Source organism: Alosa pseudoharengus, unplaced genomic scaffold, assembly GCF_046254945.1.
Source record: "Alosa pseudoharengus isolate Yale_2024_CS ecotype anadromous, Long Island Sound unplaced genomic scaffold, YU_APseudo_1.1 YU_APseudo_1.1_scf_14, whole genome shotgun sequence".
In the NCBI taxonomy this organism is placed as follows: Eukaryota; Metazoa; Chordata; class Actinopteri; order Clupeiformes; family Clupeidae; genus Alosa; species Alosa pseudoharengus.
The window spans coordinates 4960914-4974591 of record NW_027468609.1 but is presented as its reverse complement, the minus strand read 5'-3'; the positions used below and the strand labels follow the sequence as shown (position 1 = coordinate 4974591).

The following is a 13678-nucleotide window of genomic DNA, read 5'->3' as shown; positions in this document are numbered from 1 at the left end:
GAGAATGTGCAGGACTGAGCGGCTGTCATATTTTGTACCGCTATGCGGAACACACATATTGGTGTGTTGCATTTCACCAGTAGATGGCATTACATCATGTGACTGCATTGTAAAACAGCTGTTGGCAGCCTATATTTTACAACTGGGGTATTTTGAAATCAGAATCAGAACAGTAGGACTGAATTAACTGCCAGGAATTCACCATATAGGCAATTTTTTAGGCCACTTAACCACATTCATCTTTTAAAACACGGATATGACTAGGTTCATTGAGAAACAAAGTAATTTATTTTAGCCTAATCAGTTTGATATTGCAAATATCTTGAACCTGATGCGCGTAGCCAAACATACGCTTTGTAAATTACATTAGCCTACTTCTAATTTATTAAATAAATGTATGTCGTGTGATAAACGCTGGCTACAGAGAAACTTTCTCTGTATAGCTGAACCATTGCTGAATTTTGATCTCGTTATCGCTAGAAGACAATTGATAGGCTATTGAACAGAAAAAGGGGCTTTCATCAGCGGTTAATATCGCTCCACTCCCCTTTCATCTTCCACACGTGCAGCCTACTCAGCGTACATTGATGCAGGACCCGCTGCAAGGCATTAGCCAATTGGCAGTGAGCTTACCTGATTGCAGGGAGTGATTTAATCAGTGCCGCAACAAGAGGTCATTGCAAGCGAAGAAGATACACGCTAGGCGGACAAGCGGACTAGAAATATCAGGGGGTCCTAGTAATTATCAGAATGGCCGTGAAGAAAAGTAAAAGCGTCTCCCTGGATAGCCATGATCTGAATCCACTCTTTTCACTGATGAAAGGTTACGGTCCGCTAATGGCCCTCGGAATAATTGCAGTGCTGTCTGTCTGTGCAGCCTTCTTCATTTACCGATCTACACGGGTTCAAAGTGAAAGAAACGGCGAGAAATCAGTGACTGAGACTGAGGAGGAAGAGGAGACTAATCCAATTCCGAAGAAGAGGAGAATAGAAAATAAGCACGTTAAGTTCGAGTCAACAGGTACGTTTCTAATGATTATAAAGCCTAAGTGTTGCTGGTTTATTGATAAAATAATGGTCACTGTCTTTGAGGCTCGGCCTCTACATTTGTTGTTTTTTAAGTTGAAAGGGTTTTTTGTTAAACTACGTTTCCGACTCCGACTCGGGAATTATGATTGCCTACCTGTGTACCGATAGTTATGTGAAGGCACTGGATAGTATATCGCTCTAATACTTCGGCAGTAGGCTGTTATAGCCAAGTTGCCCTGGGTAGGCTAGGCTACATAGCCTATTACAATTTGAGACTTATAACGCAGAATTGGTGTAATCGGCAAACCAACTAGCAAACTGAATGTTTAGTTAGGTCATTTTACAGATTATGTACCGCCCCCCCCCCCCCGCAGCCTTTGTGTTTTCAACTGAATAATGTTTTGCTATTGTTTTATTATTTTCTTTCTCAGGGAGTATGGATAATGCTCAGATCTCATCTAGACTTCACAGCAAGGACCAGGACGAAGGGAATGAAACCTCATGCACAGACCAGTCATCAGAGCATTGTGGGAAAGCACAGGGACATCGCCAAGAGTCTGTCACTGACCACACCTCAGTTCACAATGGGTCCTGTGCCTCTCCGACCAGCTGCGATGGTTTCCTTGACCAGCCTGAAGTGGAGGCTGAATGGATGGATGATGCTGCAGAGCAGAGAGGAATGCAAGTAGGATCTGATGAGGACTTGTTTGTTGGCCAGGAAAATCAGCAGGGCTTTATTACAGAAGGTCAAATGCATGCTACTGTCAGTGAATCATGGGAAGATTTGTCAGGATGTTTTGAGAAAGTCTGCTACAAAATGAGTGATTTGCATGAGAAGAACATGAGTGATCATTCACCTGCTCAGAATAGTTCCTGTGTAGTTGACAGTGCTTATGAGGATGGAGAATCAGAAGCAGAGAAGAGTTGTGGGGCTCAGAGTTGCAGCTCTTCAAATGATTTTGCATATTACCAGCAAATTGGTCAAGACAGTCCCACTGAGCATTTAGTGAGGGATGACCTTTCGGAAGACAAAAGAGAAATTGAAGAGCTGACATGGGGAATGCAAGCAGTGGATGTAACCAGCAAGGGCCTAGTGGACATGACTGTCCGCCACCGTGAGCAGGAAATGCCACTTGTTCACCGTTACACGCATGACTACCTGAGCTTTTCCCCTGCGGGTGCCACTAGGCTGATTGGAGAGTCCCCGGTGGCTAAGAGTGCTGATGGGAGCCCTGTGGTGCAGACCCAGACTCAGAGTGCCAGAGGGGACGTTCCAGTGGCGGACAAGACAGAGATCAACATCATGGAGGCCACCATGGACAACAACGAGTGGCTGACCGGAAACGAGAGCCGCAGTGACTGCCCTTGGCTGAGTGTGAGCGATGGTGGCGAAAGCTCCTCTATGGCTGAGGAATCTCAACAGGACGTCGAGTGGGACACCGAGAAATCGGAGGCCTCTGAGGAGCTCTCAGCCGCGTACACCTCCTCCGATGATGACGACCCTGCAATGAAGCGAGTTGCGACTGTTCCACCCATGCTTCAGACGGTGAGCGTCACGTTCTCTGTCCACTACATCACTGACGCACCTAACCAGCTTCTTGCAGTCACTGGGGAGCCGCTGGAGCTTGGCGGCTGGCAGGACTTTGTTCTGCTTCAGAGAAGCAAGAACGGGTTCTGGGCCAACACCATCACCCTCCCAGTGGAGAGCCAGGTGGAGTGGAAGTTTGTGCTGGTTGAGGATGACAAGATCTGTCGCTGGGAAGAGTGCAGTAACCGCCACTTAGTGCTCACGGGCCACGAAGATGATCTCCATGTGCAAGGATGGTGGGGTTGCCTCTGAACAGGGTGCTCATCCTGCAATATGGAAAAAATACGATATCTATAGCAATAATGTTATCTGGCAATATTGATTTAAAGAGCAATATTTATAGTGAGATATTTGAAGGAAGTTGTATAATTTTGTGTTTAAAATGCTAGTTAATGCAGCATGATGCGGCATCATGAGAAAGCTTTGGCCATTCAGAGGTCAAAGTGTTTGTTTTGCACTGAACAATAGCAATATTTTCTTCATGCTGCTTGTTTGTTTTTAAAACCTATGAATGTAATGGCAATGTTGACGTGTTTTTTTGTTTTTTGAATCCTCTAAACGGCAAGTCTTTATCCAAGGTACACTAATAACTTAAAGTGCTCTTGTGTATTCGTCTGTTACTGTGTAGGCTACTGATTTAATCTGACGATTATTAACTTCAGTGGAATGTCTGTCTAGAATTGTTTTTCAATATGGTTTAATTGTTTTTGTCCAATAATATATGCAACATTCCATATTGACCCTTTTAAATTCACTTTAAAGAAGTTTTCTTGTAGTCACCTATATTCCTAGTATAGCTCTACTGCAGTAAATCCTTATTTTACAGAACTGTTAATGCTGAGAGCTGATATGCCTTCTCCCAGCTATCCTTGATGCCTTTAATTCTACAGCAATATGTATAGGTCAGTGTTAAATGTTTTACAGCACATGCGTTTTTATTTCCAAGGCTTGTGTTGATTTTAAACCTTTTCAGTTTTGATAATGTTCCACCATCAGTTCTAGGTGAGGGCAACACTGAGCACAGTCCAAAAATAAGCATATATTGACTTTCTTTTTTTAAAACTTTGTTCCAAAAGCGTTCTATTTGCACTCTAAGCGTTCACTGATGTCACATTTTGCTTGTCTGCCCTGACAGTTAATTGACTTTTGTATTTCAGATATGTACCCATAATGGTCCATGAAGAGAATGTGTGTTGTATGAAGTACAAAAAAAAATGTATTTTGATAGTGTCTATGTATGAATGCAATTTTGTCATATTGAAATTGATCATATTAACTTGTATTGGGGAAAAAAATAATAAAGAATTCCTTCACTTAGCAGAGTATTTTTCAGTTATGTATCTGCACAGCTCTCTTCCTCTTGAGTCATGTCATCAAATTTCCAGATATGACTTGCTGGGTGACTGGGCTATTCCCTTCAGACATTGAGGGTTCATGAAGGATTTATCAGTTCACATTGTACTGTGGCTAAAAAGCCCTGGTGATGTTCTCTGCTGAAATGAAATCTGTGTAATCATAAGTGCGTGAATGGATTGGAAACAGGAGTGTGGGGTAAATGGTTTTTGCTCTCTTTTCTGCATAACTTAAGGCTTTGTTTCTAAAAGGTGTAGTAGTTTCAATTTTCCACAGTGAATTTATTTAGACATACTTTGGCGGAGGAGGGGAGTGACTTATTATCTAAGCTCATTGGTGCTGTCATTTGGTCTCAAATTAAAGAGGAAAGAGGAGTCCATTGGAATTCTCTCCAAAGAACAGGGAGCTTTGGGTTTGCTATTTTGTAAGGCTGTGTATAATGGAAGGGAACATGAAGTGTGCTGCCGGTCTTGTAAATGATTCATTCTGCACTGAGTGGGTGCATTTTGAGGTCGTGGGTTCTAACCATGGAAGTTACAGAAACCACAGAAAGCAGTGAAGTGTACTGGAGAAATATGGAGCTCAGAAGAAACCTTGCTTTCGTAAAACACTGTCTTCAGGATAAGAAAACAAATAATGTTTTGCTAGTGCAAGCTGTACCAATACTGTGGCTATAGTCAAGAAATTGATGCATTAAGTCTGCGTAAGGATTCGTAAAGGAGCGTGACTGGACATCACTGCTTCAACGGTGTGAATATTGTGCACATAAGATTGCCCACAACCACAAATGGTGCCGAATGTTTGTGTGACAGATACGAGGCAGCTTTACGCCCTTACGGTACAAAAGTGGGTTTATATTTGCACAACCCAGTTCTCAAACTGCAGCACAGGTCAGGATGTGTTTGCAAACTTTTTTTGGTATGGACTGGACGGTAAGCTGCAGGTGCGGCGGCCTTGCGTTCTTTGGTCCAGTTTAGGAGCGCTGACAAAAAGCTGGCCTACATCCCAGAAGAGCCCAATCAAGGCAAAAGGAGAGTGGTGCATCATCAGTAATGATCAGTAAAGTGATTGAACAGTACTGAAACTGCTGAAATGGAAAGAGACCTCTTACAATACTAAACAATACAGATCAATAAAAATACTGTGTATTTGTTAATAATGTAGTGATCAGTATATCATGTATTTATGATCCAGCTGTAACACACAAGAACATCCTGATGATCCCAATGACAGTTCACCCTTCAAGTTGTGGTGGTCTCCACAAAGTGTCAGTGACACCTGTATTTTTTTACTGTTGCTCATTACAGAGATTAAACTATTATGTGATTTTTCGGTTGCTTTTAGTTAAACCAACGTATAAGTATAAAGTATACCATAGCCTCAATCCCTCTCCCTAAAATGATGTTTATTTTAGGATCAGATTGTCTTTCAAATAAAGATTGATGCATGCCAGAGCATTGTTTATATAAGCTCACTTTCTACTGCACTACTTTGTGGCTGCCCTTTGTGAACTCGTGTGTGCATATCAGACTATTAATAAAACATACCACTCTTCATACTGAGATATTGCTAAGATTACCATGACCTTCTATTGGGACAGCCTATATAAGGACAGCAGGGAACTGCACAGAAATAGACTCCCTAGAAACGTCTGTAGCCACTCTGACTGTCCCCAGTTCAATTATGTGATTTCTTTTTTACGTGAATAGCACTTGAAATGGCTCATGCTCTCATGCTATTCGGATGAATATCTATATCTATCCAGTGCTAGACTTCTGTGAAATGCACTTCCAGCCTTTTACATGTAGTGTATGATCGCAATGATGACACAGCACTGGCCTATTGCCACTGATAAAGACACAACAGCAGCAGCATACTTGTCCCAGAATGCAACACAGTAGCTTTTCGAATGCATTTGTTTGAATATGACTCGTGTTATTGAGATCAAGAAAAGGCTGTCATTCCAGCCTTATATGGCAGCTTCATATTAATCCACTGTGAAGCTCATTTAAAGATGACTTTGAAAGAGGACACCATTTATTGTTTTTCCGAATGAAAGGGGATGAGAGGGAGATAGAGAGAAAGAAAGAGTGGGAGAGAGGGAGGGAGAGATTGATTCTACTCTGTTGGCAGCCTCTCTGGACTGCTCAGCATCCAAAATGCAATTCAGGAGAGATACTCCATCTTATCTTGTAGTTGCCAAATGTGATAATAATAGGATAATATGATCCTAATAAGAAAAAATATGATATAATAATATAGATTCATCTCTGTTATATGCATTTTGTACTTGGTTTGTACAAGACTGCACAATAAATGTAATCAAAAGTTTTTTGTGATTTTTCATTTGCCCTGGAATGTCCTGACACACTGACACATAGTTTAATTTTTCCAAAAGAAAGACAAAGTCAAGAATAAAGTGAAGAGTAAATTGACTATCGGAGGTTCAGGTTCTCAATTAAATTTTGCACATAGAAAGTACATTTTGATTGCCACATTTTTAAGAGCCAACGTTCAAAAAAATGCACAAATGTACTGCCTGACACATTACTTGATGTGACTTTTACACTCCTGTTTAACATATGTCATTTTTAGTTTATTTAGGCATGTTGATTTAAACATTTTATTTACAAAAAATTGGACCTGACCAAAGTGGATAAACATTAATGCCTTCAATATCTAGATTTTACAATGGTGCCACACTCTGGTCAAAGATGGTAGTGTCTGTACATTTGCATTTTCTGTGCAAGTTGAATCTGAAGGATGCTGAGAGCTGTGATTTGTATGTGTTACTGGCAAAGGTATCATCATTTATTTTGACTGAGTGTTGACCAATTTGCAGTGAGTGATTTTTGAGTCTGATTTTAGGGTAACCAAAAAAATCTTAACAGATTTTCCCATAAAAATAGCACCCATGAGTATAATGGATTTCAAGGCAAACAAACAAACATTGTTGATCTAAAAAAGGCACGTTATTTATTTAAAGTAAATATACAAATGCCATGTCTGAAGCCTCAAGAGCAATCAGAATGCTCCTTAAGATTAAAAACGGCTGAAATTCTTAAACGTTTTTATGCAGTCTTCAAGGGTTTCTTTTCAAAATGCATTTACGTCTTTAGAAGAAGAGTCCTACTTGAAAAGAATCACAATATGGCTTTTTGCTCCGCACAAATTCATCCCAGCTGGAGTTAAGCAGGGAAAATAAATCGCGTCTCGAGGCTATTTACTGTCAAAACATTTTTTTTCTTCCACTGGACCTTAAAATCCAATAAGAAAAAAAATCTCCTCCCCTAAACAACTGACCACCCACTGACAGCACAAAGGCATCGGGTCATTTTTCTCTCATGGCTTTGTTAATTTGCCCACTGCTCTGCCAAATATTTCCTACGCAGGTCGCTCATCAACTAATCAAAGGCCTCACATACAATTATAGGATGAAAAACATGACAAACAGTACCAAGAGGGTGGTTGCTCCTGGCTACTGTACAGACAACCTAAGTTAGACGACTTAATGTGCTGCCCTTTTGTGAGGTCCACAGGCACATGGTCACGTGCTGTGTGGTTCACTGGCGCTGTTGTTCCAATCTAACACCTCGCTGAGGGGAGATAGGCCTGACTCAGGGTCATGTGACCCTCATGACTGCTCTGTGGTAGCAGTGAAATGCTGTGACGAGCGTGACAGTCAGTTTGCCACCGCTGCCCCCTGCTCATCTTTAATGACGTGATAGTGTGGTGAACATCATGAATAAAGAATGTCCTTCTGCTGTGCAATTTGTGGTTAGACACACCAGGAGTTCCACATGGGACTATCCAGAATATGTTCTCCAGATTAATAATGACATGGTGTTAGCTTTAGTCAAAGACAATGGTGGTACCATTCATGTATTCCAAGTCCAGTTCTCTGAATAATGCAACATTGATTTTATGATGTGATTCCTGACTGATATTATAGCAGTTTGATAACACTGTTCCTTGTCTTAAATAAACAGACAAAATGCACCCCCAGACCTATTTTCATTTTGAAAACATTGCAGCATTCCCACACATTCAGCGATCACTTCTGTTTTCCTCACACTTGTCAGAATAACTGGGTACAGAGACATGAATCAGCATGTCCGATATCCGCCACTTGCATTTCCAGAACAACTTATTTTTCGACCGAGCTTCCTTTTTCTTATCAACATCCTGCCAAGCAGCTGTGCTATGCCCTTAGCTCTTTCTGACCCCCCTCCTCACAGTGTCCCTCCTGCCATCCTCCTGATGTACCTCCCCTAAGTACCTGTTTTTCTTCCTGAAACACAAGTACCCCCTAAAACCAGACATCATGTGAAAACATGTCTATTCATAATGTCATTAAGCATTTGGTATATACTGCTGTATGCACCTCAAGCCAATTCAGGGCTGAGAGACAGTAAATGGTTATGGTATGCGGTCATGATAATAACTGGGGACTTAAACATATGAGGAGTTCATGGAGGAGAGTTCATACCATACATACAATAAACTGGAGACTCCTCCTCCCGCAGAGCATGCCTGTTCCATATGTCTTCATTTAGACACAGTCGTGCCCTCGGCTCCTGCTTGTCTGAGAAAATACATAGGGCTCAGACTGGCATTAAAGAAAATCACTCAATTACAAAAAAGAACTATAATCTAAAACTGGTCTCAAAAGACCTTTTGTTTACCTTTTAGTTTCCTTTTTTCTTCCTTTCTTTCTTCCTCTCACTCTGACTCTGCTTTTAGATAATGTTTTCCTGCTCTCTCTCTGTGTGACTCTCTCTCTCTCTCTCTCTCTGTGTGTGTGTGTGTGTGTGTGTGTGTCCCTCTCTCTGGCTGTATTAAGTCCAAATGATAGGATAAGAATGACCTCATCATGAGTCATGCTGTCGAGCCTTTGATAATTGATATGTGTGGGTTGTCCAGTGGCAAATATGTTTTCAGCTAAACCTGTTGTGACATGCATTTGTAAAGATGCAATGAGGTGTGCACACAGTTGTCAGGCTCAGCACCCACTGTGCTCCATGCTAGTGTTACCACGCTGGTCCACATAATAAGGCTTCTCACTGTTAACTGAACAGGGATGAGAGCTAAAACTTAAACATGTGAAAAATCGGTCGGTCACAAACAAACTACTGGTTGAAACATAGCTAGCTGTATGGATAACATGCTCTCCATAACTGACTACTGAAGGTGAAAAATTGAATTGACACCATCTAGTAGAATGTCCCCTGTCAAACATATCTTCATTTACAAATGGCAGAGAAGGTTATTTATAACAGACACTTCAATTAGGCTCTCTGAGCTCCGTGCTCTGGCCTGCTCTCTCAGCATGCCTGTCTGACCTTCACTGAGGGATGGCCGGCACAGCTCCTGCCCCAGCATAATGGAACCTGCGGCACCATGACCAGAAGATCAAAAGAACAAGCTAGGGACAGGCCATGGGCATCTGACAAAGTATCGCCTCTGAGAAATGTAGATCAAGTTTGGGAAAGCCCATATCTGAGGTGGTACATCACATTTAGGAACTCCATCAAAAATACACTAATTTTGCATGCATGCTATGTTACATGTCAAAGGCAGTTTTCTCTTCTCTCGATTGAATCTCAATGATTATATGATAGGCCGACAACTACAGATGAGTAGGCCCTAAGTGTAAAGGCCTTTTTAGGGGCTTTACAAAAGTCCAGACATTTTATGCAAAGTATTTTTATGTTCCAAATTAATTTACTAATAGCAAATGGATTGACATACACTTCAAGACTTTGAGCCAACTTTCAAAAACGTTAAAAATCTGTGCAGTTACAAATAGCCATATTAGGTCATGCTTATATAAGTTTTGCTTGACTTGAATATCAGAGATATTCAAGTCAAGACCATGGAAAGAGCATGAGCTCTTGACACTTATTCAGCTCAAAAAGAAGGAAAAGGCTTTGAGTGTTGAATTACAAGTGTACTCATATACCTGTTGTAATACTATTAGTACAGGTGGTATCTTTGTTCTCTCTTGGGAATCCACATAAAAGGGACCTGGAGACATGTTGGTGCTCTTCTTGTTTTCCTTGCTGGAGAGGTTGGACTGGAATTTCGATGAAGTAATCAAGACACAATTATCGAATGACCGTGGGACGTTTTGTTTGTCCTGCGCAGTGTGTGAGCCGCGGCAGAATAGAATGCTGGTCACGGCGATAACTGAACCACCAAACCTATGTCGTTGGGTTTCTACTCAGTTCCTGTCGGCCTGGGCAGACAGTGAAGCGGCTTGCGTGCCTTGCGCATGCGCTATGCAAGAGCCATGAGTAATGAGCTGTGCAGGAGGACAGAGTATCGCATCCATGGATTCGAAAAGTTTCAGCGCATCAGGAGAATCAGCCGAAATCCGACCCGTGCGTGGTTCGACAAGTGTAATGTGTATGTTGGTTATCTAAGGAATAATGTGAGCACTGTGAGGAAAGCCAGCATCCACAACTTTAAAACTTTGCTGGACAAAACTTTTTTTGTGACAGGACTGGCTGAACAGATCTCGGGGCAAGCAACTCAGCGGCCAGACTCGAGCGCTCTCCTTTCTCTGAAGCCAGTGGATTGGAGCAAATTCTATTGTGATGCTAAACTGAAGTCGGAAGAGGGAAAAGGCTGACAAACGATCAAACGTAAAGCTTTCCACGGAATAGTAGCATACACAGTAAAACTTTTTCAAAAGGGATATATAATTTTGCAATTAAGTTTGTAATTTTATTTGTTATATAGAGCTGTGATGCCGCTTGTTTTTGTTTTATCACTTGGTTATAAATCATTTGTATTTTCATCGGGACATGACTTAATATTTACACTGGCAATCCCTCGTTACTGTCTGACTAATAATTCAGTAATGCACGGAAATGAATGATCAAACAGGAGTGGACATTCTTATCTTGCCATGTGTGGTTTCTGAGAAGAAGTTGGAAAGGACAGAAAATAACCACATTTCTTTGGTCCTCGATTCATCCTCTCAAGTGGGCTTTGGTTGAGTAAGCCGGAGAGGACTGCCGACGGTCCACACCTCTTCTCGCCTCTGTTGCCGACTATGGATAACAGTTTTACCGGTTCTAACAGCACCGTGTTCCAGAGGGGAAAGTCACTGTATGTGCAGGCACGGCTCCAGGGTGGAGCTCCCTGGGGGTTTACGCTCAAAGGTGGCCTTGAACATGGAGAGACGCTCATCATCTCGAAGGTGAGGACTGTTTTGTCATTTTGTATTAATAGACAGGCCCAATGTTGGGTTACTGTCCCCCAAAATGTCCAATGGCTTGGATTTAATGTTTTATATGGTGGTTTAACAGAACACTGATTGGTCAGACTTGCAGGTATTTCATAGACAGATAGTCAATGCCAAACATTTTACATGAAAATTGATGAGTTCATTGAGGAAGTGCATTCATGCCTTGGAGCTGTTATACCCTCATGGATAGCCACATATAATTATGCACCTGTTCTGGCTGCTAGAGAGGTTACAAACTCATTACCACTGGTTTATATTCTTCCCCCTGAAAGGATGGGTATAAAAGCCTCCTCTGGACAAGCCCACTACTCTCATACCTAATGGCCCTCCTCAGGACCTCCTACTACAAGTGCTCGTTACAATGAATGTAGCCTTTCAACACACCCGCTTCCATACTAAACCTCTTTCCTTACCCTGGACGAAAGTATGTCTGCTAATCCACGGTCTTGTGACTGACCGGTGCGTTTTTCAGGGCACACTGTATGTCTGTACTGCCCGAAATGACAGCGCAGGGCACAACCTGGAGGCATGTATCAGGGCACCGGCCTCTCACACGCCCTTCGGTCATGCAGAAGGGCCAGTGACCACAGCTCGCATATCCTCTCAGTTTCGTGTCCACGTTGATAGTCACTTGAGAAGTGCATTATTTGTTTGTGTAAGAGATGGTTTGTGTATTACTAAATATAACTGTTTTGGAAAAGACAGCAGTTGAGACTTTTGGTCAACAGAAATGTATGAGTATGATTTAGCTAAAATTTGCCATGAAATATTTTTCTATGTTACTTCCTGTTTGTCTGTTCGAATAGAAGCATTCTGCCCATGTTGCATGGCCGTGTGTAGTGCTGCTGTACCACCTGAACCCTGCTGAACTCACATGCTGAGTGGGATGAGAGGAGTCTCTGATGGGGTCTGTGATGTATTGCTGCTTGGGTTTCTGCTGCAGTGATGAACTTTAAATCAAAGTCATTGCACACAATGGTTATTTACCCTAACCACGGAGATTTGCACAAATGTGACCGTGTTACTGCATGTGGCACAATGAAGCCCAGTAATAACAGATGTAGTGTCAGATATATGTGGTCACTCTGCTTTCACTCTCCCATGACCCCTGTGTTATTACTAATGCCTAATAAGGTCCAGCGTAAGGTCCAAGGTCCAACCAAAGCCATGCTGCACCCTGTGGTGTGCACTGTAATTCAGTACTCTCCTTTGGTCTGCAACTGTCAAAGGAAAATTTTTTTTTATCAGCCATTGGATGAGGATAGTCTTCATAATAAATAAGAGACCTGCTGCCATATACTCCCACTATTAGAGGAGAGAGAGAGAGGGGTAGAGAGAGAGAGAGAGAGAGAGAGAGAGAGAGAGAGAGGAGCTTGCTTGTCTTGGACTCTGTCCCCAGGTATCAGAGCTCTGGGTTCATCCAGCTTCATCACCATTAATCTGAGTTCACCATGCCCTCGCTGGAGAGTTCATCCCCATATCCCACAGATTGTTTGGGAAGTTTTCATATAATTTCCACTCAATTCCTCCTCCTCCCACAATGGAAAAAAAGGTTTGTTTTTGTGTCTCACAGAAATTACATCGGGATGGGAAGGAGGGGGGCATTAATTCACTGAAGTCCAGTTTCCCATTGTGCCTTTGACTTATTGAAGCAGCACTGATTGCTCTAAACTATTTAACAATTTGTACAGCGTTAAATGTTTTTGGAATGTTATATATGTTTTTCTCTGGCTGTGTTGTGTTTTGCAGATGAAACATTAAGGGTCTAAAAGTGGATAGGCAAGGCAGGCGGCTCTGCTGGCCTTATTTGGTGATTTGGATTTCATTCTCTGAGAAATGTCTTAGTCTAGGCAGGCTCTCCTCTCAGCTGACAACTGAGTTGCTTTGAAAAAGAAATGAAACAGAGAAAACGAAAACAAGCAAAGAAAAGAAGTGACAGTGTTCCGCCAAAGGCGATGAAAGAGACATTCTTCAGCTTCCGTGTGTATAGGAGTGGATGTGGATACTAGGATAAACAGGAAACAATGACAAAGATATTTTTCTGTCAAATGGGAAACTATGTAAGATAGAGTCAAGCAAACCAAGCAATGTATACATTCAAATGAAAGCTAAGCTCTGAAATATCCAATCACAATTTAGCTAAGAATTGTTTATGATAATGAACAAATACCTTTATAAGGCAAGATTGTTGACATGGTTTCTAATAGGGGTAAAAATCCTGCTTGAGATGATTGGTGTTGGTGGGTGAAATCATTTTTTGATGCCAGAGAAACCAGTAGTGATAAGGTTCCAGGATATCACAGAGTGCTGAAGTGGGTTTCATTATTCACCTCGACACTCAACATGAGCAAGGGAGAGATCCTGAATGAGAGATGCACAGAGAGAGAGAGAGAGAGAGAGAGAGAGAGGGCAATGGTCAGTGTTGAGATCTCAGTTTTGTGAATACTATTAAA

General features: G+C 41.8%; 2 protein-coding genes across 3 annotated transcripts in view; both read left to right on the top strand.

Annotated features, from left to right (window-relative positions):
* Window positions 1-420: 420 nt before the first annotated feature.
* stbd1 (starch binding domain 1) lies at window positions 421-3921 on the top strand. The gene is made up of 2 exons (XM_076283521.1): window positions 421-1021; window positions 1461-3921. The coding sequence occupies exons 1-2, from the start codon at window positions 751-753 to the stop codon at window positions 2867-2869; spliced, it is 1680 nt and encodes a 559-aa protein (XP_076139636.1). The 5' UTR covers window positions 421-750; the 3' UTR covers window positions 2870-3921.
* A 6229-nt stretch (window positions 3922-10150) lies between these two features.
* Window positions 10151-13678, top strand: part of shroom3 (shroom family member 3) — a 47340-nt gene continuing 43812 nt past the window's right edge. The window contains exon 1 of one of the 2 annotated variants that reach the window (XM_076283518.1): window positions 10151-11177. In XM_076283518.1, coding sequence (XP_076139633.1) covers window positions 11031-11177 — 147 coding nt within the window. In that variant the 5' untranslated portion in view covers window positions 10151-11030. The remainder of the gene's footprint in view (window positions 11178-13678) is intronic. The other variant, XM_076283517.1, reaches the window with a different exon arrangement.